The 25967-nt window shown below is 39.5% G+C and overlaps 1 protein-coding gene across 1 annotated transcript in view; it reads right to left on the bottom strand.

The window, feature by feature from the left end:
• Nucleotides 1-25967, bottom strand: part of LOC109315159 (protoheme IX farnesyltransferase, mitochondrial) — a 150865-nt gene that overhangs the window by 47265 nt on the left and 77633 nt on the right. The window contains exon 5 of the mRNA XM_019542732.1: nt 3651-3721. Coding sequence (XP_019398277.1) covers nt 3651-3721 — 71 coding nt within the window. The remainder of the gene's footprint in view (nt 1-3650; nt 3722-25967) is intronic.

The raw sequence follows: 25967 nt of genomic DNA, 5'->3' as shown, positions 1-25967 counted from the left end.
AAATAGCCTTAGTCCAGGTCTGCATGCTCAAAAGGCTACAGGGAATTAGGTCAACATCATTTAAGGTAAGTGACACTTTAAAGAACTTTAAATTAGCTGTTGACAGTCAGGTAGGCAGACTGATGAGCAACTATATGAGGTCCTCAACATCACCACTTTGTAGTGGAAGCAAATATGGGGGAGGCTGGAAACTTGTAAACCAACATGCTTTCCCTAAATCAATAACACTTAGGAACCTATTTTAAATACGCTAACTTGGGTCAGGACATATTACAGGAAATGCTAATATAAAGGGATAAAAAATTACTTTTCATGTATGTGGCTGGGATGAAGAAAACAGGCTTACTCAATTTTTAAAGGGCCAAATACAAATCCAGTGTACAAGTTATGAGCCCCAGAAATCAGTGGTATAATGGTATACAGAGGGTGTCAGAATTTAGCTTATTGTGCGGTCACCAGATGTCCTCATTAGAATATTCCCTAAAATGTGCTCTTAAATAAAATTAACTGAACTTCAGAATGAGTAATTAGCACCATCTTACAGAACAAATCGGAACAAGTTTATTGAAGCACTCTAAACTATTTACCGTGAGAGTGAATTTGCCTCCAGGGTTGACTTTACTATTTTGTCTCAATTTTCTTGTAATTTCATCCATCACTTTTTTTTCAGTCTTCCAAAGGTGATGGATAAAACACAGAAATAAATAGGACCAACTGTTCACAGAACCCTAAGGGAAAGCATAATTTTGTTATAAATAATCCTTGGCACAAATCATGGAAATGCTATACGAAAATTGTTTGTTGAATCGTTTATGAATCAGGGTTTCAGTGCAAGTTTGTAAATAAGGTGTGGTCTTTTAAAAAAATTGGAACCCAATCCTTGAGAAGCTAAACAGACACACAAACAAAAATCAGGGTCGCTTTGAGTTTCTTTTCAAACAGAAGCCTCCTGGAATACTAACTTTTTATTTGTATTTACACGTGGGGTGGAGGGAAACCAGAAGATGACACATGCTTTAAAATTATTTTCTTAAAATGTCACCATTTGGGTTTTATTCTGGTTTTGAGATTTACTACATTAAAACAGGAAAAGATCAGGTGGCACTCTATAAAATAACCAAACTATAGTAAGAGCTTCTACCTGGCTAACTTTCAGCACCTCCCCCTATAAAACATTTGACAAAACAGCAACGGCATTGGGCTCCAAACATTTTTTCTTCAAGAAAATAAAATGAACATAGACATTTCGGCTAGAAGGGACCTCAGAGGATCATTGAGCCAAGCCCCTGTTTTTTGTTTTTTTAATTTTATTTTTTCAGGACTATCCACAGAAAAATGTGACAAACTAGCAGAGTGGCAAAATCCAGTTGGATTTAATATATTACCTGAATTACTCAGGTAATGGTAACATTGTTTCCTGCTAGTTTTATTTTTGTCCTGTCTTCTCTGGCTTAATCATTAGAAATAAAGGTGCACCGATACATTGGTCCCATATCGGCTTGGCACCGATATGAGGAACATTAAGAGTATCAGCAATTGGCTTTTTTTGTCTGATGTGGCCCATAAATGCTTCATGCATGTGCACAGTTGCAGCATGCATGGGGCTAGGAGCGCAGCCTGGCCATGTGGTTCCAGCTGGAAAGTCTGTTTTGGGGGAAAAGGTGAGAAAAGGGACACAGGGAGGTGCAGATCAAGGCCCCGTGGGGTGAGGGAGGGAGCCAGAGTGGGGCTGGGGCAGACCCTGTCCAGCATATAATGGACACACATAATGCAACATACAAATGAGACTGTAACAACCTTTTGGTAAAAGTGTGTGGCGAGGGAGAAGAGGTGGGGGTGAGAGAACTCAAAAAAATTTAAGAAGGAAAATATTTAAATATCTAAAATACAGACAGGTCTAATATATTATGATCTGTTTTGAAATTTGAAAAAAAAATGAAGATTTTTCTACTATTTAAAAGGAAAAAAATCAACATGCTTTAACTGCCCTTCATGCGCACACACAAAACTTTAGGAAAGGGAATTTTGTTCTTTTTAAGGATACAAACCAATAATGCACAAGTGTCATACCAAAATATTTTACAGGAAGCCAACCTTGGTCAGTAACTCTATTCAACCTCTGAATGCCAGATTTTTTTTTATTACATTGCAGTTTTCTTGGTGTTTGCTGCCTCCTCTCATAACGTGCATAACATGCTGTTCAATATAGCCGTGTCTCACTGCAACATCAGTATTTCTAAGGATAATGTACTTTGTACACAGGCTCACAAAAGAACTGAACTTTGTTCAACAAAACAGCTAGGGGAAATGATTAAAATATTTTGAGACATCTCTCAATTTTGTTGTAGTTTTCACCATGACATCCTGCTTAAGCTGTTTCCCCTCCAGTGTACAGGACTAAGGTAAAATTCAATAAAGATTTAATTTAACACAGAACAAAACATACGCCTATGTCAAAGGATGACATTCTGTTTGATTTACCAAATACAGTCTTGTCTGAATATGGGCTGAAATCCTGACTTCCTGATGAGTACCTTCCATCCAGACATGAGAGGTCTGATGATCATTATAACATCATTGCAATGTTTTTTTAGCCCTGGGGTTGTTGATACATACTGTCAACCTTAACTCCACCTTACTGTATGTTGTTTTTCATTTGGGGGTGGGGGAGAGAAGTGGGAGGGACTGGAAACATATTTCCAGATTTGTAATATGTATGTGACAAACAACTACAAAATCTGACAGTTGGGGATCATAAAACAAGGGTGAAGCGAAGGGCAATGATAAACCACCCAGATATAAGAGTAAACATTTCTCAGCCTTAGCTTTTTAGAGAGATAACTGCTTGTAAATTAAAAAGAGCAGATTTTCAGAAAGTGGTCAGCATCCAGCAAGTTCAACGAAAAAAAATAAAGAAAAATATGGGAATGCCCTTTAAATTTCCATGTACTTATTGCGTCGTAGTTGACATTAAAGAAGGGCAAACCCAGGGGTAGCACCTGACAGGAACTTCAGCCCCATCCCCTCTTACCAACACCAAGGATAGAGGGTAAGCTCTTCACTCTGCCATTTCATCCTGCACCTAAGCTAACAGCACCCCCATGCCTGATTTCCCCCCACCCCCATTTTCAATCATCCATGCTGATTTCCAGCTAATAAAGTTAGTCTTCTAGTTAACAACCAGCTAGTTATATTGCCATGTTTCACACTGTGCCACTCCAGCAGGTTCAGATGCCTTTCCCATTCTTTTTACCAAGTGATTTTGGTGGAAGCATAATTTTAATTTAGCACATAAGGGGGCAACAACTAGTATCAGCTTCTTATCTGTAAATAAAATTCAGTTGTCCCTGTTACCTTGGCTCAACTGGAACAATGCAGAATGACTCTGGATTCCCATATCTAGAAAGGTCCTTGTGCAATGACCACTATCTGTTATTTGAGTTTAATTCATTACCCTGACAAATTCTCCATGTGGCTATTACAAACATTCAGAGTTATCAAAGCACAAAAAAAGTGGATTCACTCTCTTGACCTTTGGTCTACAAGTTGACAGATTTCCTTATCTTAACAACAACAGAGCAAGGGACAAGGCTAGAGATGCACAGAAAAGGAACATTCTCACTACAAGGAACAGGTGTGTGCAGCCTTACCTGATCTGTCCTCGCACCAGAGGTCTGTTCTTTGTCCTGTTCATATTTGAATCAAATGGAACCTCAAAGAACTGAATAAAAGAAAAAGAGGAATTAAAAGGGTGACAGAGACCATGCCCATCCCAGAATTAACTGTCTCTGTTTGCAGGTGCTTTAAGTTTTAATTTTTGAAGGTACAGAGCCACAATTAAAATGGAAACTTATATTTGCTTTGATAGTCTACATTAATATTTTTGGCATTCCCTTAAAAACAAAACTACCTGGAGGACAAAAATATTTTGAATGCATTACATGTTTGAAGAAAAGCTTCACTTCAAATTCTACTCTCAATAAGTATAGCATGCACACACATACACATATACATGTAAAAGCAGTAATTCCTAGTTGTATATTGTGTAAACAGCCCTTGCAAAAAGTATGCTCCCTTTTTTTAAAAGAAAGATTAATGCTATAACTATTTTCAAGATCATTCAACTTCTGAGAACTCATGACCCACCCAAAACTCAATCAATTCTTGTAAATCCTGGTGCAACTACATTTAGCATATAGTGCTAACAGCAGTAAAAGAAGAAGCCACATGGAATTATTTAATGTGAGAACTCAATTTTAACCACTGCCTATGTGAAAATTAACATTGCCATCATACTATGACCTTCCCTTTTTTTTTTTTAATCTGACAAATACCAACCCTTTATTGCTAAAGCCAAACCCAGTTTTCCATATCAAAGACTTTATGAAGCTATTTAGATTTTAGCATGCAAAAAAAATTACAAACCAATCAGCACTGCAGAATCATGAAAAAGTAGGGCTGGAAGGGACCTCTCTGGAAGTCATCTAATCCAACCCCCAGCCCAAGTTAGGATCATCGTCATCCATGGGTTGTTAAAATATGCTTGAGAGATCCAAGGAAGAGCGTCATGTACCCCACTACAGATGAAGGCAACCTCTCTCCCCCCCCCCCACCTGTACCAATCTGGCCCCATGGTAAAATTCCTTCTTGAACCCAAATATGGCGATCAGTCCAACTCCAAGTGGAGGTGGAAGATCCTCTAGCCAGGAACCTCTGGGTTTTAGCCCCTCCAGGAATATTGGCATACCTTAGTCAAAATCCCTATCCTTGGCTTCAGCCAATACCCAGTGCTTCTAAGGAAGGTTAAAAAACTCCTGACGTAGCAAGAGGAAAGGGGGAAAAAATCCTTTCTGGTCCCATGCAGTAACCAAAGCCCAGAAGCATGGGAAAGTATAGGTATAGCTACTCCTAGATCATCCCTGATCAATCCTTATCCAATCTCTTCTTGAACACTTCAACGATGAAGTTTCCATTGATGAAGTTTTTATTCTACTGCCTCACTGTTCTAGCACTAAGTTTTTCCTGATACCCTTTTGGCAATGATTCATTAATCCAGCAAAATGTACTGGACAGCAATTTACAGGTATGGAATTAGCTCTACCTAATGAAGCTGGACTTTTGAGGCAAGATATAAGTTATGTGGGATATAGTTATGTAAAAGTAGTAGCAGAGTAATGAAATGCATTATTCTGGTCACAGATGTATACTGTTGCGTAGGTGATGAGATACCCTACTTTTGTTGGGGGAGATTTTATAATTTTGCAACCAGCCTATGTACCCACCCAAAGGTAAATTAAAAATATTTAATTTGGGGGGTGCCACAATACTGGCCTCACTACAGTGTAAAAAAGGCAGGCTGCTAGCCCCATCAACAAATCTGGAAACTTAATTAAATGCTGTGCAGGAGAAAATGATCTGCAAAACTGATTTTTCTCCTCACAAGGCAAGGATTTCTTAGGGTGATAACTTTTTTGGACCAACTGCATAAGTGGAATAGAGCTGGACAAGCTTTTGAATGAAGATGTTCATCATCCTGTCTTGCATTCAAAAGCTTGTTCAGCTGTATCCCACCTATGCAGCTGGCCCAATAAGAGATATGAACCTAAGCAATTCTTGCCTCCTGCATAATTCCTGGACCATCACGGACCATCACAGCTACAACATGTCTAACACTACCACTTTCTTCATTATACAATTTCAAAGTATTTTGTGCTTTGGCTCATGTTTAGCCAATGTTATTTGCTATAATCAATCATATAGTGCTGTTAATTTATGTAAATGTATATTAATATAGGAACTCAGGATCAATGCTTTGATATAACCATACGGAAGTAGGCAAGATACATGTCCTAAACTGACAACAATCTAAACAAGACAAGACAAATGATAAAAGGAAGGGAAAAGTGGCTTCTTGAAGAGTATTTGATGGGCAGAAAGAAAATGCTTTGGAGATGAGGGGAAAAAGAGAGACTGTTTCACATAACAGCATGCTCTCATGTTTCCAACAAGTTGAGAATGGAAGATGATGTGAATGGGAATAATCTAAACAGAAAGGGTTAAGTATAAGAAAGGGGGAGAGGTAACGAGAACAAAAAAGCAGGTAGAGGTAAAGCTATATAGTGCGTTTAGGTGATGGGGAAGAACAAGGAGTTAGAAATGGATGCAGTTAAGTATATATATCTATACTGCAGTCAAGCCAAACTAATCATGTGAATCAAAGCTAACTTTAACACAGCTCCTTGGGCAGCTCTAGAACTGTACCCATGGAAATACATGGTACACAACAAAACTTATCCTGGATAAACATCCAGGATGCTAATTTGCACTTTGTTTTGTGTTGTGGTGACTATAACGACATTGGTACCTGAGCTAGGCACTTTAAAGGTAGTAGGAGTATTCTTACACAAGCTGCAGACATAGAATCATAGGAAAGTAGGGCTGAAAGGCATCTCACAAAGGCATGTAATCCAGCCCCCTGCTAGATCATGCCTGACTAAACCATGTCAGCCAAGTGTCTATCCAACCTGCTCTTGAAAATTTCCAGGGATGGAGATTTCACAATTTCTCTAGTTAACCTGTTCCCAAACTTAATCAGTGATCACCCTTGTAGTCAGAAAGTTCCTCCTAATCTTCAACCTAAATTTCTGCTGCTGCAGCTTGAGTTCACTGCTCCGAGACCATCCTCGACAGCCACAGAGAAAAGCTCATCTCTATCTTCTCTACAATTGCCTTTTCAGGTATTTGAAGGATGTTATCAAATTCCCTTTCAGTCTTTTCTTCTCAAGATCAAATCATCCTAGTTCTTCCAGCCTTTCTTCCTAAGTCTTGCTTTCTTGGCCCCTAATCATTTTTCTTGCTGTGTGCTGGACTCTTTCCAAACTGTTTATATTCTCCTTGAAGTGTGGGGCCCAAAACTGAACACAGTACTCCAGGTGAAGCTTCACCTGTGTTGAACAGTGGACAAATCACTTTCCTTGATTTCCAAGTGACACTAGTATACGATTGGACTCTTTTTTTTTGTTGCAACAAAAGCACATTGTTGATTCATATGCAGCTTATGGTCTACTGGTACCCACAGGTATTTCTTTGCAGGACTGTACCTAGCCAGACTTCCCCTAATCTGTATTTGTGCATGAAATTACTTCATCCCAAGTGCAAGACTTTGCAATTGTCCTTGTCGAATTTTATCTGGTTGACTGTGACACTCCAGAGTATCTAATTCAGTTTGGTGTCATCTGCAAATTTGCTAAGCATGCAATCTCACTATTCAAATTATTAATGAAGATGTTAAACAATACCAAACCCAGGACAGATTCCTAGGAAACCCTACTTGATACCTCCACTTGAGTAAGCACTGAGCTAGTGATGACTACTCACCAAGCATGATATTCCAACCAGTTATGTACTCACTTTACCAACAATATCCAACCAGTTATGTACCCACTTTCATCTAGTCTGTATTTCCACAGCTTGCTTATGAGAACGTAGTGGGAGACGGTGTCAAAAGCCTCATTAAAGTCAAGGCATATCACATCCACTGCTCTCTCCCCACTGACAGAGCTTGTTGCCTTATCATAGAAGAGAACCTGGTTGGTTCTCATTCCTGTTGGTGAATCCATGCTGGCTGTTCCTGATCTCACATTGTTCTAGGTGCTTTACAAGACATTCCATGAAAACCTGCTCCATGTTTTTCAGTCAAAGACATACCCAAAGTCAATGGAAGGTAAGTCAGACAGTAGCAGTAATCATGGCAGGCATACACAGCACAAGAACAAGGATTTTAGCAGCAATGGCAGCCTGTATAATAGACCCATAACACAAGAACTGATACATTTTGTATTCGCCAATTGTAGGAGCTAATAATTTTCATACATGATTTCAAATGCTCCCTTCACATTAAAATTATAATACCACTCACCAGCACCATCATGGATCAAGTTAAAATACATTGTTCATTATAAATTCCTATTTTCTGTAGCCTCCACCCTGAAAAAAAATGTTCTGCAATGAACTGCAGCGCAAATGGTTTCAGACTGAGTGGCTCTTTTTCATTACACAAAAAAACAAACAAAACTTGATGAGCATTTGTATCGTAGGCATACATGGTAGTCAATGTTGCTTAAGACTTTCTATTATAAGACCCTGTTTTTACTTACAACTTTGCCAAACTTTAACCATGCAGATTGACATTTCCGACATTGGGCATCTGAATTTTTCTGTTTTAGCCATTTCCAAGTGTAAAGTTATGGGAAAATACTCTATTTCCTTTGTTATGACATTTTACAAAAAATTCTAGTGCCTTTATGTGTTGGAGCTACAATTTGAAATTTGGAAGAAGGATCACTCTCCTGTCAGGAATGTGCATTTTGCCATGCCTGGGTAAATCTGCCCAAATTTGACTTATGTTACAAGCCCTCAAGAATCACAGCTGTGCCATTGGAGCTGTGTTGTCAGGGACCTGAACTGAAAGCACAGACACTGTTTCTTCTATCCTTTCAACATTTACCTTTTTGGCACTCAGGCAGAAAGACTGACTTTAATAAGGGAGAGGAGTAAGGAACACACATAGGGGAGCAGAAGCTAGGAAGAAAGTGAGAATTAGGCAGAGAGGGGGGACATGGACAGAAGCCAAGGAGAGGCAGAAGCAGAAGCACAGTCACAGGAACAAAAAGGTTTATAATCAATGGACCACACACCCCCTCCAGAAGTTGGAATTGAAACCAGGGCTCCTAAATCCACATTCCTTTGCTGTAAGCAAATAGCTGTGAAACCCAGTCGAAAAGTGCATGCCTCATCTCCCTCTTGTGGCTGGTCCACACAAACTAACAGCCTACTACTACTGTTACTCTGCTAACTCAAGGGGGAAAGAGACGGTGAGCAGAGCTGGGATCCTTGGATTCACAGCACGTATATCTGAAAGTTAATACGGCTCAATATGGTAGAGTTTCTGGTTTTGTCAGCTTGGTTTTAAAAAACATAAGGAACTGTATTTAAAATATCACAGGGATGTTAAGGCTACAAACATTCAAGAGTTAGGAAATGAAAAATTAAGGTAATTAGGGTTGCCCATGTAATCTTATTTTGGGCCATGGTGCATATACATTCTGGTGTAGTCTCTTAATTGCAGACTATTTCTTCCAATGAATTCCTGCCTCGATCAGCACACAGGATGAAGGGTGCCCTTGGAATGAGTCTGTGTTATGCAGTGGATGCATCTGTTCTCTGCTGCACAAACTGGAAGGTGTGTTATGAACAAGGCAGAGATTTGCAGGAAGAGCAAGAATGATCATATAGTTACGGAAGCTGGATACCACCTTGGGGAACTGGATTCTATCCCTGTCCCTGCTACAGAGTTCCTAGGTAATACTGGGTAAGTCACTTGAATCAGCATTTTAACAGGTGATCTCTAACTGCATGTTTTTCATTTCCTGGATGCCTGACTTGAGATCCTGGGTCTGATTTATAGAACTGCTGAGCTCTCATAACTGCAACTGAAGTCCATGGGACTTGAGTTCTGAATGTGTTATAAAATTGCTGGTGGGGAGCTAAAATACAGTTTACATGATGCGCAAGGTGCTGTACAGGCAAAAATAAAGTGAGCACAGGCAGTTTTAATTTAAACTGCAGCTTGATTTTTCTACTGTCATGGTTTTATCAATTAAACATAGCATGCTTCACAAAAAAAAAGCTCCTACTCGAAATGCAGCAAAGAATTACAAATGTACAGAAGAGAGAAAATGCTTCATTTGGATTTGAAAAACTGATGATCGCTTCTGACAGCTCAGCATTTTGCTAATGGTTTGTTTCACTGTTACATTTCAGAGACAATTACTTTTAATGAAGAAAAAATGGCATTTGACATCAGAGTGGTAGAGCAGTACAGCAAAATTCCACAGTCCTTATGTTTCCCCCCCCGTGCCTGGAAAATAACTTTGGCTTAAAAGAAAAAAAGCGGGGGGGCAGCGGCTATAAAAGACCTTTAAGGGCCCAATTCTGATTTCATTTACATTAGTATAACTCTGATTTCAGGAAATTTGCTTCTCACTTGTACTGGCAGAGAGAATCTGGCCCTTAAATATCTACCACAACAGTTCTCAATCTTTTTAGACTCAATGCACTCCTTATTAGACTTGAGGCGGCCCTCAGAAAATGCTAACTCTTAGTTTTCACTCAGTTTTTGACCATGGAAAATAATAGAGCCATCTTTTCTATCGGAAAGCACTCAGAAAGATCACAAGTCAGAATGTTTTCAACACTATGGATGCCTATTTGAAAGTTCTGGATTTATTTTATGAATCACATTTGCATACCTAACAGCATTAACTTTCCCTGGCAACCCAACGCACCTTTCTCATGGCACCCCAGAGTGCCGTAGCACCAGGACTGATAATCAGTTATCTAAAACTCACTCAGTATGTTTATTGTACATTGGCTGAAATAAAAACTGTCTGAATTTATCTTCAGTCCTTCCTAAACAACATAAAATGATCATCAAATGAGGGAAAGTTAGATATTTAACATTTGCACTCAAAAGAAATTAAACATATCCCACTTAGCCATTTATGTAATCTGATAATACTGTAATTATTATATTTAATATAGCTGTTAAGCCACTGAATTTCATATATTTTTCAAACAGGATGTCTCCTTGCTCAGTTAAGTAATCAGACAATGACAGACTCCTATAATGTAGGCATGCTGACAGAATTAAAGTTGCTGCGTGACCCTTGGCTCTGGACTTCCTCACTTTCTTATTTAAATCACAATCTGAATATTCTATAAATGTCATTTGTATGCATGTAAATTACATATTTGATTGAACTCCAGTTATTAAGAAAAACCCTTTCATATGTAATACCCCAGATTTTTCACTGCGCTAGCTGCAATTACATGTCAGCAAGATGCCATTTATCAAACTTTTCACATTTTGTTCCCAGATGTTCAGCAAAATTCTCTCTCTCCACTTGAAATTATTTTCCCCTGATATTCAAGAAAAATGAAAAAAATGTATCTCAAATATCGTTCCACAGGAATGAAAGCGGGAACTCAAACAGATTATCTCATTATGGGCCTGCACAGAACTGCCTGGTTTAGCAAACAGTAAATTCAGTAAGATGAATCCTGGATAAATAAATATTTTAGCAGCTCTCAAGAGGCTTTTTCCTCAGGAAGTCTGAATGCATCACTTCAGCTGGCTAAAACAGAATATTATCTTCCCTATGTTTTTGGCAAGGCACCCATCAAAAGGATAGACATGGGGTTAAATCTACAGCAACTGAACACCCCATGTGTCAAGACTTGGCAATGGTTTTCAAAACCCTAAACTAAATTTTAATCAGTACACAAACATTTTAAGAATGATGCTTAAAAAATTGCACTATTACACTGTGGGGTTCTTTATGGCAGGCTAATCATTCTGTCTGGGTAGTTCTCACCAAGTTGATACACAGTAATTACATTCTGTGGTCCTCTGAAGTGCTAGATCAACCATCATGTTCCTGCGTATAATTATTTACAACCATGGGACTGTTGTCAGTTTTCATTCATATCGGTTTTCATTGTTATGTTTATAGACATGTTATTTAAAGATTGTTTAAAAATTTCAAATCTTACCCTGAATACACAAGCAAAAGTATAAGGCTAGAATAGGCTTAGATCACAAGAATGAACTGCTCCAACAGTTAACAGATACCCATCCTATTTTCAAGCGGCATTCTCCTTTGCCCCCATCATCATGCACTTGGAGCTGTTGCATCATTTTTCACAATGGTATAAATATCAGGCTATGCCTCATCCACAAGAAGCTAACAAAACAGCTACGAAGTGATCAGACACTTGCAGGAATACAGGAGAAGGGGCAAGGGAAACAACAGCTCTGTAGGTCTCTGACAACATTTTACCACTGCTTTAAAGTCAAGTGTAGCCTGTAACAACACCCTTTTCTAATAATATACAGCTGCAAGATAGCTTACAGAAATAAGCTGCTTTAGTGCTTTCCCCAGCAAAGTTATTACAGTAAGATTTATAATTTCTGTATGAAATCATACATAAAAATCAGTAAGTGGCAAACATTTGCTTCCTCTGTACAAGGAGTTAGAATCGGGTAATCAACTCCTCTTACTAATTGTATTCAATCAGGCTTTCTGGAAAGGCAATTTGGGGGAAAGAGAAAATATGATTGAAAGGGTTTAAGTCACTAGAAACATGTTTGCTGCATACAGTGATCATAAAGGCTAGATAATAGTTCAAACTCATTGGGATGCAGATTTTCTAATAGCTTGATCTAGCAAATTCATGTAGTTTGGTATTACATTGTGACCTCAGGCTCTAATACTTGGGGTCTAATAGCAGCACTGGGAGCCCCTCATTCCTACTGAAGCAACAGAGGACATGAGCAAGCAGTCAGCAGAGGGGGTTCTGGTTCTAATTTCTAGCTACTTTAAAGCAGCCACATCCTATTAAGGTGCAGAAAACTGAAAATAGTCAGCCCCAATCCCTGTTAGGACTCCAGAGTCAGGGAATAGAAAGCCCTGAGCAAGTATTGTATTTATACACTAGAGTCACTTCTGGTGGCAACAAATTTAAATATAGAATTATTACAATACGGTTCCTTAATTAAAACAAAATAAAAAGATCTCAGTAAGAGGAACGCCCGGTCACATATTCTATCCAATGGTTCAGCCACACTTGCACAGCTGAACTTTTTTCCATACATCTCAGTACCCTGAAATCCAAGTCTACACCCCATCTATGCAGATCCCTAATCTATGACACATGGCTAACACACCAGCAGCAGGCTAGAATGGACAACCAATTTCCTATGTATTGACATAACATTTTACTCTAATGCTATATATGAATTTCTACCAAGGCTGATAATCCCATTAGAGGAGAGACAGAATGTAACCCTTCTATTAAAAGGAAACAATTCAATGCCACATAGAGATCTTGTGACTCTCTATGAGAAAGGGTAAAAAGCCTCCTGTGCCTGTATATCATTCAGACTACGGCTTTGGCATCTTTTCACACTGGTAGGGGACTGGAACAGTCTGTCTGAGGCAAGGGTGGCTAACCTGTAGCACACCTGCCACAAGTGGCATGGGCAGCCTCTGCATGTGGCCCTGGGTAGGGGACAAACAGCAGACTGGCAAATAGGGCAGGGAACAGAAAACAGAACAGATGGAGCAGGGGGAAGGAAGCAGAGCAGCACATTGGGCAGGGGAAGGGGATCGGAGTGGCACTCAGGGAGGGTGCAGAGCTAATTTGTGACACGCTTGCCAAAAAGCTGGCTCTTACTGCCCTGGGGTTATCAGTTTCTACTTATTTTCTTCTCATTTGTTTAAGTAGGACTGGTTTTAAGACGCTTTGGAGACTAGAGTATGAGCAACCATTCTTAGTACAAGTGCTTAACACCAAAGTCCAAAACATTGGCCTGATCCTACGATGAATCTGATAAAGTGAACTTGAGTTCACAAAAGCTTGTGTTCTCTCTCTCTCATATATATGTCTTAGTTAGTTAGTTTATAAAGGTGCACATCTACCTTTCCTTCTGACTGACTTCAGATTAACACTGCTACTACCTCTCTGATCCTTTGGAGACAGCTTGTCTGTCAAAAGCACCAATAACTCTCAACAAAAACTGTTTTCAGGGTTTTGTGCCACATTTACAAGGATTACGAAATAAAAGCTACTTCATCAGCAAGTACAGTAAAATTGCAACACATCACATTTTCAGCAGTGTGTAGTACAAATCTTTGGCATGCCCATGCTTCTTGAACTAGATGATTACAGGACTTCACCATTTCTTCTCTGTCACAGAGAAACATTTGGAAGAAAGCAGTCATAGGATTACACTGAAGGAAGGGATGTTTCTATCTGGTACTGGTGTATGTCCATCTCTCATGCAAATTTCAAAAAGATATTTTAAAGTGTAGGAATTGGGGGGCAAGGGGGATCAAACTGGCATATCGGCAGGCTGGCTGAGTGGAGTTCATGGCTCACACGTAAATTTATATATGCAAGCTGGGATTTCTAGGAAGGTTAAGTACTTAACTCCCTCAGGAAATACATTTCTTAATATTCAAACTACAGAGGTTAATATGAGTAATTTAACCAAGATTTAGAACCATCTTTTTATATTAAATTTACTGACTTGGCCATAAATTCAAAAGGAATTTTATAGCATCTGACTGTTAAGATGCCCACTTTTTGCTTTATGGTAATTACCAATAACATAATGATAATAAGAACTTCTGTTTTGTTTTTAGTGATTGACCCTATCTTGGATATGAGGATTAGAGTGTATTACAATGACCTAAATTATACATTGCACATTCCCTTTACTTATATAGCAAGTAAGTTCAAAATTAACATTATTATTACAGTTCACCTGTTTGTTTCCTTTCAATCACATTTCTATGAAAACTACAACTAGCAATTAAAGAACATCACAAAGGTCTTTTAATTCAATTCAGTACAGGTGTGATTTTTAAAGAAAAAAGTTAAAAAGGAAAGGATGTTCAAAAGCAGACAGACTTAATACCACTCTCAATGAAGTCAGTGGCAGTTTCACTTCAATGACAGCAGAGTTGGGCCAAACCTGAGCAGCTTCAAACTTCCCCTCTCTCCACCCCCAACCTTCCCAACTACAAAGCAAGATGAGATTGTTGGCTTGGAGGTTGTATATTTGGATATCATAAAGGGTGCATGACACCTGTTTGTCTTCAAGATATGAAAATAAAAGCAAGGGAAATATTTTAAGGATTAGAAATGGCTTTTTTAAAGACTTTGGAAGTCACTGAAAACCCTCTGGCCCTGCAGTTCAAGCTAGTTACAGACCTGCTTTAATATTTTCCATTTCAAAGAAGAGTCTAATTAAGTCAAGGCCAATGCAAGCCTGAACAACATTAAACTATTAACTCACAGGTAGCTAAGACTTATGCATGTTGGCTGAAAAGCAAAACTACTGCATCCTGGGACAACCAGACAGATGTGTTAAAAGAAGGAACTGCCAGAATGCTTAATTTTTTTAAAGAGCTTCCAAAAAGCACATATCATCCCTGTTACAGTGTTTACAATAACTCTAACTGCATATAGCAGAAGGTGTGGTAGGCAATTGCTAAGGAAGTGCTAAGATGTCTCATTTCAGAAGGAATATTTTCGGTGTTGAAGACTTCAGTTAGTACTTTATCTGTCCTGCAAGGTTAATAGCATTCATTGTGGTTTCAGAATAATGTGGGTGTATGTAAGGATCCTTATAAATGCTTACAAGGATCCACTGGCTGGATATCTGAACCTATACATTTTCCGCTGTAATTATTATATTTAAAGAGAGCTAGGTGGTATCATGGAGATCCCCTGTAGCTGTGGGGAAGAAACAAATCTTACTTGTAGCTTAACAAGGGCTCCTTGTTTTGCTCCCCACCTGGTTTGTTACAAGACATACCCAACATCCTTTGATGGCTTGGGTCATTAAACTCTGAAACAAAATAAAGCCGCAAACACATTCAAATTACATCAAAAGGGGAAACACAGGGTACTCAAATAGCTTAAAGATTATATCTTAATTGTTGCCTGACTTTCTTTAAGTAATATGGTTGACTTCACAAGATCATGTGTGCCGGTGCACCCCTATCTTTGTTTTCATTTGATCTAAAGTACTTCACCAGGATTGACCAACAAGACAAGCACAATCATTACACTCTTGGTATCTGATAGCCCCCGCAGCCACACTTGCCAAACACTATCCTTTCATGCTATCAGAACCACCACTATGTTACAAGGAGCTTGAACAGTACACAACTATGTCAACACTTAGAGATGTCAAAGCGACATGACTTGAATTCAATGTCTTAATTACCAGTGCCCTGTCTTCTGCTTCTGACACAGTGATAAAGGCTTGACAGAGACAGAAGAATGACAGATGCATTCAGAAATGCAAGGCACATGACCGGTGAGGCATAGGGCAAGAAGTCTCTGTTACTGCAGGTGTGGATACGCCTGTGGTATTCACCTAGCAAAGACAATGCATAGGTAATCAAAAGGACTGAGAGAGACTAGGATTGTGTATGTATTGGAACACAGGAAAGACTTGTTAAAATACGGAAAGAAAAAAAAGGACAGACTCTACCTTTAGATACAGAAATAGCCTTTGGAAAAACCAATGAGCACACAAAGCCAAAGGGTATACTTTGCTTCTGTAGGTGAAGTTTATTTTTTGTGCTTAAAAAAATTTAACATTTGCTGAACACAAACGTATATCAAGATGATATTTCTCTTTTCTTGATGCTTGCAAAACAATTGTGAAAATCTTACATCTTCAGGGTGAAAATTACATACTGTTAAAAAGTTTTTTGCACATGAAATACAAGTTGAAAAGCAGACTCTCTCTTTATAAGCTTCTAAGTCCTGACAGACCACTGTATACTGCAACCACTGGAGTGGTGCATCTCAAGTTCTGCTCTAGGTCTGAGCGAGGTTGGTGACCATTGCAAGAGCAAACCTGGATCTTTACATACAGATTTTTACAACAGTTCATCCTTACAGGGAAGAAAAAGCATAGTATAGACAACAGCTCTAGTAGGGAGGGACACTGGTTTTCTAGTTGCTGCCAGGGGCCTCTAGTAATGTTAAAATATTTATTGTAAATTGTTCTCAGGAGGAACATATACATATTTCCCTCTTCTGTTTTAACACCAAAGACATATCTACAAACAAACCCTACACACGTCAGACTTTTCCAAATACCTGTTCAGAAAGATGGCTATTATAATGTGCTCTGAAAATCAGTATATTTGGGCTTCTTAGACCACAGTGAATAAATTCTAAAGCAGTGAGTTCTTCATAGCCGCTCCAGGTAAAATCTTCCTCAGTTATTAATCATGAAACTGGGCCTGAGCACCTCTGCTGATTTAGACAGTAGCTGCATGACAGAGGTAGAACTGCGAGCTCAGAACAGGTCCCAGACCACTGAAAGCTTTTTACATTAGAAGCAGCAAAGGACAAATCCCAGAGGACTAGTCTGTTTTAATTGTGAACTGGTCTGCTCAAAAACACAGCACCTGCATTTTCTATATCAGCTCCAGTTTCCAAACAGAATTAAGGCCATGTGAGATGGATCCTGCAAGGTGCTAAACACTCTAGCACCCATCCTGCAAAACTCATAAGCATGAGTAGTCCTACTGATGTCAACAGGACTACTTCAGCTAAGCATGCATTCAAGTGCTTTGCAAGATTGGAACCAGAGCATTCAGGATCTTACAGGTTCAAGTATCTAGAGAGTACTACAGCTGTTTTAATGTTGAGGGGATAAGGCATGCAACACAGTGGCAAGGTCTACATCCAAAAGGTATAACCTCCAATCAATATGAAAAATGTGGCTAGGAACAGCCAAAAAAAATGTGGCTCCCCATCAATTTGAAAAATGTGGCTAGGTTTGACTCCTCCAACACGATGGGGGAGGAGAGTAAGGGTTATAGCTGGGCCATGCATCAAGCAATATATTCCATTTTCAAGTGTGAGGGAGACTTGGAGGGACATGCATGGGGATGCTATGGGGTCAGTGAAATAACATCATGCTGCCCTTTACAGAGAGCAGACTGCTCACGTGATCTGGTCCTATGAGAACAAGTATAAACACAGCAAACCTGAACTCATTTCAGCATGCCAAAGTGTTCCCCTAGCATGCTATAGAAGAATTTTACAATCCTTTTATGTTTTTAATGCAACATTTGCCCGTACCCACATAAATCAGGCATCAAACTATTGAACTTGGATCAAATCTGCCTAAAACCATTTGCTTGCCTCCCTCTAATGTTGTATTTTTTCCAGAGGGCTATGATGGAGAGAAATTACAAGCAAATGCCAGATTCACCTCTACATCCTAGTCACTACTGACATTGTACTGTTTTCCTACAATTAGTTTTTTTTAACGGATAATTATGAAGAGATTCAATCAAATCACGTTTTCAACTACTAAAAGACTTCTTGGATTACTTTACAAAGCCGTTTTCTCACAGAGATTACCTTGCAGTAAATTTTATTTATCAGGAAGGCAGCAATCTACATGTACATATTAGTTTTAAAACAAACAGAACTTCAAATAATTATCTCTGCTGAAGATAGGAATTGCACTTAGTCAATACGTGGCTTAAATTACGGTATAAGCCATAACAATACATTAGATCAGATCCTCTGGGTGCAGTGCAGCTGCTTTGTGTAATACCATCAGTAAAACCTGACTCTAAGGATAGCTTAGCCAGAATTCCTCTGGTGGAATAAAGTCAACAATTGTGGGCTCCTACATCACCCCTCCCTTCCATCTCCACATATGCTAGCATAGCTAGAAAAGGGATGGAGGGCTCCACAGGCCTGTGCTAGGTTGGCCTCTACTACATTTTCAGCTGTGGACACTAAAATTTAATATAAATTAGAGCAAGCTGTAGAAGACTGCTCTGCCACGGTTCAGGGGACCAGCCCGGCAGAGAAAAGAAGTTCAAGTAGGATCAGGGAAGTGAGAAGATGGGCGTTAGCCAGGCGTGTCAAAGATGCAGCCTATGGAGCCGTATCATCTGCCCGTGGTGCTGCCCAGGGGTCTCAGTGACCCACAGGGAGCATGCAGGGCACACCAGATGGCCCTGTGAGCTACATACAGTGCCTGCTCGAAGGCACATCCCCGAGCAGCGGAATGCAGCTATTGCATGCAGCATGGTGCATGCCACTCTGGGGCCATGCTGCATGTGGCAGTGGGTCCGGCACGGTTCAGTGCAACCTAGTGCCAGAGGCAGCTCTGGGGCTATGCAGTGCAGCTAGCGGTGGTGGCAGCAGCTCTGAGGCCATACAGTGCAGCCATGAGATAACCAAAGCAAGACTGGGCCACACATGGCACTCATTCTGACTACTCTAGGACATGAGGTAGAATGTAGGACTAATGTGTGGGTCCAGCCTGGCCGGCAAACCAGTCCCATGCCACTCATCTGGCCTACTGGGCTGGATGAGTCTGACACTCTTGTTTTAAACCATCTTGGCTCCCATACCCTAACTTCCATTTGCAGCAGTTTACTTGTACAACAAGATCAGCTCAGTCTTTTTATTCAGCTTTCTATTACTTGAAGTGAGAGTAATTTATTTAGCCCAGTAATCCACTACATGCTGCTTTGTCAGATACCTGTATAGCAATCTGCATACATTCATTATTCCCTGGTCTACCAGGCAATGTATACACTATATTTACTTACAGTTGATATTCTCTACTACTTCATTATCTGATGTTAATTATTTGTTACAAGGAAAACAAATGTGGGCAGATATGCTTACTTCTGGGTATAAAAAGGTAAGCAAGAATCAGATAAAGCAGGGGGTTTAGGAGGTTTTACCCCTTAAAAATAGTAGAGGGGTAAGGCCTTACCCTTTAAAATATTTAAGACGATATTATCAGAAAAGTCACAAATCATATTTTAAGATATGGTATATTTAGGGAACTAACAATGATAGAGAGCTTATCAACAGTCCCTTTATAGTAAAATTGTAATAAATTTCTTCATAATTTAGTTGTCAACAAAAATATGGCCGATTTTTATATAATTTTCCCTATTTCAACTATACTGCAAGAAGTGAATAGTATCACATTGTTTTCTTCCACTGCACTATTCTGAGTGTCAAAAGGTATTTAGTTTCTTATAATCTGCGAGGTGTTGAAGTTGAAAAAGGATGCAATTGTTAAAGGTACCTTGACATTTATTTGGCTTCTACGGAACAACATTAGTGGAATATCACATCTTCAGTTGAACAAAATGTAAAGAAAATTCAATTTTAAAAAATAGTTTGGCAATACTGAATATTAAAAAGAATAGCCCTCTTTTTTTGTCCTATGGAAATACTGTGAATTTAATAGAATAGCATCTTTTTTCTATTTTTGCCTTTTTCTTAATAATTCTGTAGTCCATAACAGAAAGTCCTCTCTCTCTTACAGAGTTTACTGACCAAGAATCAGTCCTTTATAACCCCATAAAACTTCTATGGAACAACAGTGATTTCAACCATTTTAAATTGTTTTCCTTAGAAGTTCTCTCTCTCCAAGAGACTGTATTTTTCATAGGCAATTTAAGAGATTATCAAATGAGGTAACAGAGTATAACAGACAAAGGATAAACAGAACAGAGATAGCCAAAATCTGGTTTATCAATTAGCACAATATGTGAGGGAAAAGTCTAGCAGCCATCTGCTGTTTTCTTTCATTAACTATTTTTATCAATACAATGCACAAACTAACCGTTAATCAGGGTTAGCATATTATTATGCTCTCCTATTTACTCAAAGGGTAGATGACAAAGCTATATGGTCACAAGTCAAACTACAAAGACACTTAAATCCAATAAATAAGTCCCACCTTTTCTTCCCCTTCATCAAGAATGAAAGCAACATGACAGTCTCACAATGAGTCATTAGAAAGCACAAACACAAGAACCTGTTGTAGGGGCATCGCATCATCTGTCTTTTGAAAGCTGTCAAGAAGTGTTTGTCATTCCAACACTGCTTGCATCTCTCAAACTCCAAGATAAAACTCTAAGATAAAGTCCCCCATCAATCTCAGAGTGACTTAAGAAAGCTGAAAAATAAATAGTATTGAGTCACATTTCCAAGCAGGATTCCACATATTATTAATTTCAGCTTAGAAACGAGCAAAGATACCAAATCAGCTATTGCTCCTTTTCAGGTACAAACACTTGCTTAGAAAAAAATACATTTTTAAGGGTGATGCTTTCAAATGCTTTAGAAAAAGTTTAAACAAATATGTAGGTTGGTTTTGGTATTGAGCAGTACGAGAGTTTTCACCAAAAGAAGCAGGGCAATATAGGGGTAATTTTTCTTTTTTATCAACTGTAACAGGGGTTGAACACCACAAACGGGAGGCAGAACCATTACACTAGCAAATCTGATGGAGTCTGACACTTTGTGCAGTTTTTTTTACTGCCTTTGAATTGGCCATCTCCAAAACCAAAGGAAGAGGACAAAATCTTAATTAGACATAAGGGATATCAGTTTTAAACACAGGGTAATCACTTCGGTCTTTTATCCTACATTCAAGAACTGTTAGCACAGAATTGTTTCTTGCTGGTAACAAGTTGTTAACTGAAATGGTACAAATGTAACACAAATAAGAAATATTTCTACACTGTCAGTGTGCAGGGACTGTAATGAACTAATTTAGCTAATAATTAGTGTTCTGCATTGCTTTGCACTTGGCTTCAATAAGCACATTTAGCAGCATACATGCACAGGCCTCAATGCTTACAGATGCTAAAAAAACCAAACCAAAGCAAACCAAAGCAAACCAAAAATCCCCCATGCTTTACTGGAAGCAGCAGTGCATTAGTTTGACCTGGCTCCGCAGCATCTGTAGATTGGGCAGTTCTGTGGGGCTTTTCAGCGTTTTTATGTAATAGCTGATTAATCAGCTATTAGATAAAAGAGCCAAAAAAGCCCCAGTAAGGTGCCTGATCTATACAGGTGTTGGGCGAGCCAAGCCCACTGAATCAGATACTTCTGGGCATCCACTGGGCTTGGCGCAGAGGCGTGCTGAGTTTGAAGTACAGCACCATTTTGGGGTTTTGGGGTTTTTTAAACGTCTGTAAGCAGCCTCTGAGGCCTGTGCATGTATGCTGCTAATTATTCTTAGTGCAGCTGAATGCAAAGTGCTTAGTAATCATTCAAAACTAACCACCACCCTTGTAATGGCAAGTAAATGCTGCTTCTCCCTTTAACATAAGCAAACTGAGGAACATAGAAGTAAAACAACTTGGTCAAAGTCATACAAGTCAGCTAAATAGCTGCTTATAAGCAACAAGAGGCACATGCAGACAAGCATAGCCATGCGGTATGTGGCACTGCAAACATATCTGCAGCACCACACACTGCACACTGAGGTGTTCCCCGCGCTGCAAGGGTGTGCTGCCCATGCGTGCGCTGCTCTGTTTTTTTCCCCATGGGTTTCTGACTCCTGGATATCTAGGGGTCACAAAAACCTGCGGGGGAAAAAATGAAGCAGTGCATGCACAGGCAGCGCACACTGCTGAAAAGCAGAGGTGGGCCACCCAGAGCCATGCTGTGGCTGGCTCTGCCTGGCAGGAAAGCCACAGCTACAGCCCCAGGAGGCCCCCAGAACCCCAGGTAAGGCTGCTGGGGCCAGCACAGTCCTGGCGCCAGCCTCCCCTACCACTCCCGGGATAACTCGCTGCATGCCAAAGCACACGTAACATGGGTGTTCCCTGGGGAAAAGCAGCTGCAACACAAGGCGCACCACTACTACTTGTCCCTGGGGAACCAAACGTCCGCACTCGTCTGTTTGTGTCCAAGGAGTCTTGGACAGAGATGCAGATTTTTCACTATTCACCAGATGCCTTAGAGCATTTATTAAGACTTTCAACAAATGCTGGTCTGAAACAATGCGACTAAAAAGAAATACATGGGCAGACCTAGAAATGTATTTATTTTACTTACAAACATTTCTAAGACTTAAAATAGACTAATAGGACTCCCTTCTATTTACTGGCTCTTTTAATTCTTAGTATTATCAAAATCAACGTTGCTGGACACCAATGTTGTCAAAAAAATTAGGTGTAAATTTCAACCGTTTAAAAAAAATTAAAAAAAAAACATTATTCAGATCAGACAGTAAAGATGTACAGCTTTACTGACAGGGCCATCAACGTTTGAAGAGTTCTCTGTGGGGGGTGCTGTATGCACCTACTGAATGCTCATTTGGATCTAATCTCAGAGTCACTTCCACTGTCAGCATCATTCTAGATCTGTTGAGAGCTGGGAAACAGCAGGCCTTAACCATGTGAGGGGAATGTGAAACCCCCCACTCAATGCTTATATAAAAAGCACACAAAAATAACTGCATTGAGGAGACGGCATGTGCACATGGATACATTCAGGAAAGTTTAATGAATTCAGACCTTTAATTAAAATACATTACTTGAAGTGTGTTAAACCCCTCTGTGGATACAACTCATTCCAATATAAAGTGGCCTCAGATCACCTTAGTTTTCAATCGATTAAGCTAAATTTGGAATAAATCACTTTTATTTTGGAATGACAGTATCCATGCGGGGAGTTCTGAGGGACAGCTAGTCTACTTCACACTGTATCACAATCTGAATTCATAGACCCATTTAGATCATCAGCTTTTTAAACTCTTATCTTTATTTAATTTGGTTTTTGTGGAGGCAAGCCCTGAGACAGACAGGACAGCACTTAACATTCAAAAGGGACGTACAAGGGGAAAAAAAATCATATAGGAAGCATGAAATAAAACTAGGATAATATATGAAAGAGAAGGTCTATATATGCTACTGAAAAATGTGCTATAGCAGAAAACAAAATCTAGCTTTATAAAAATTGTGACTAGCTAGGCCTAGGAATCTTACTGAAACTTTACTTGAGAGCTTCCACTAAGCTCATCTGTTCATTTAAGATGCCGATTACACACATTTTTACAAGTCACTTACCAGTGAATACTGCACAGACTGGAAAAGTGATTTTCAACAAGACTGTACTATTTTAAATATATATTTTGGGGGAGATACTGAGCAGTCTAACTATTTGAATAACTCCACTACTGAAGCTTTCCTAGCAGAGTTCAGGTAGAAACAATTACCTATGTTCAAAACTAACAGACAAATATTACAAAAAAAGGCTCTCTGTACACATCTGCTGAAATGATATAAATGAAAGAAGTGGCTCATACTGTGATTTCAGTCACCAAAAAATGACACAACAGCAATCTTTACTTAAGTGAAAAATAGTTAGGCACTTAACTCCCTTAAATTCACTGGGAATTTTTTTGCCTAAAAGTGCATTTATAAAAAAATGATGCAAGAGGCAAAGATTTCTTAGGGTGATATGTATTATTGGACAAATTGCATAGTTGAGATAGTTAGACAAGCTTTCAAATGCAAGATATTCTTCATCAGATCAATGCCTCAATACACATTCTGTACAGAAATACTCTCAAAAGAAGATCAGTATAGGGGGTTTCTAGTGTAGCTCAGGGATATTTTATTTACAGAAACATACATTTACTACATAAATATTTATGGTTCAGAAGTTTCATCTCCAAATTTGCACTGTTTTTCTACGTTGGGCTTAACTAGTGATATTTCCTTTGAATCTCCACATTTCCAGATGCTCTCCTCATACAGCCTTGATGGAGAACAGTTGTGCTTATTAACAGACAAGCTGTTGACAACTCAGTAAAGCTTCTAAAAGCTGGCAGAGATCTAATCTGGCACCAAGATCTGATAACTTCAGAGGAAAGAGTGCTGGTGGCCTGCAAATACACAAAGTCTGAAGGAAGTCTAGTCAAAATCTTCCCTAGGTGTTCCCCATTTCATTCCAGAGAACTCAAACCAAATAAAGAGAGAAACTTGCCTGATTCAATCACTCAGCCCCATTCAGTTACTTAACAGAAGAGACAGATCTCCCTGTAAAGGGGAGGCAGAACTCCACTTGCCCCTAAGGATCTAGCAGATCCTACTTTCTTAAAGATAAGCTGTAAAGGATATTTAAAAAAAAAAAATATGGTGGTACCTATTTTTGCTCCTTTAAAATATATGGAGGAGTCCCGAAAAAGATCGTTTTGGAGGGATTTTCTCCCCTTCCTAATTTATCTGGCTTTTTCTCTTGGAAATCAGGAATACGAAGTCTGGTCTTTGCACCTTTGCTGGAAGACTTATTTTTAGGGAGTTGGTGGAGGGAAGGGGGAAGAAGGACAGAATCTCAGATACGTATATTGGTCAGGGGCAGATCCAGGAGTAGTGCACTGGTGCACTTGCACCACACTTACATTCCACATCCATCAAAAGTTTAAAGCCAACTGCCTAGCAGTGGCAGAAGGATTTCTAGTGAGGCAGTGCTGAGGGAGTGAACTGACTTAACAGCTCCTTATAATTTGCTTGATTCCTTCTAAAGTGGCTCCCAACCTTTTTTATACTGTGGACTGGCACAGGAGAGGGACAGGGTGCATGGAGCCAGCTGCCTCCCTCCCGGGGATTCCCCACCACCCAGCTTTAACCCCACATGACTGCCAGTGGCAGAAGCTGCTTGCCTGCCTGGACAGACAGACGGGGTCCAAATGGGGGACTCATGCCATGACCCAACAGGCAACCCTCCACGGCCCGGTACCAGGTTGCAGCGCAGTGGTTGGGAACTTCTGTTCTAAACTCTTCATTTCACAGGTGCTAATGACCCTCTTTCCTTTTAAATGGTCTTTAATGGTTCCACTGCTCCAGGTCTCCTTGCTTCTGCAATGCTGTCAGTTGCTCCTAGTAATGTAGCACCCATTTCACAGCCCTGCGGACAGTTTTTTAACTCTAGCTAAAAACAACTCCTGCGGAAATATTAACTCTGGTGAGCATTAGCTTAGCTATGGAAATCACTTTCAATGAATCATTGGAGGCACTGTCCAGATGCTCAAGAAGTCCAGATTTTTGTTTTATGAACTGAGAGCTGTACATTTAATTATAATGATTCTAACATATTTTAATTATTTTTGCCTAGTTTGTTGCAGTTATTTTAACATTTTATATACATACATATACATACACACACACATACACACACAAAATATGATATAGCAAATTAATGTGCATTCCAATACTTTTTGCTTTAATCTTAAATTGAATAGTATAGCTCTAGGCCCCTAGCTTATTAGTGAAGCTTCTAGTTTCTTTTTAACTGAAGAAAAACATGTTTGTGTTAATTGTGATGATGCACCATACCATCTGCACCCCACTTTTCAAAATCCTAGATCTGCCCATGGTATTTCATAGTTAGTAGAGTCAGAAGGGACCTGAGCAGGGGAGAAAGGTGTGCGGGCATTGCTCTGTCTATAGCTTATAGTTTCATAGTTTCTGGGGTCGGAAGGGACCTGAGTAGATCATCAAGTCCGACCCCCTGCCATGGCA

This window comes from Crocodylus porosus, unplaced genomic scaffold (assembly GCF_001723895.1).
Source record: "Crocodylus porosus isolate Cpor-Errol unplaced genomic scaffold, CroPor_comp1, whole genome shotgun sequence".
NCBI classification, from domain to species: domain Eukaryota; kingdom Metazoa; phylum Chordata; order Crocodylia; family Crocodylidae; genus Crocodylus; species Crocodylus porosus.
The sequence above is the reverse complement of the archived record's forward strand: the minus strand, read 5'-3'. Positions and strand labels throughout refer to the sequence as shown.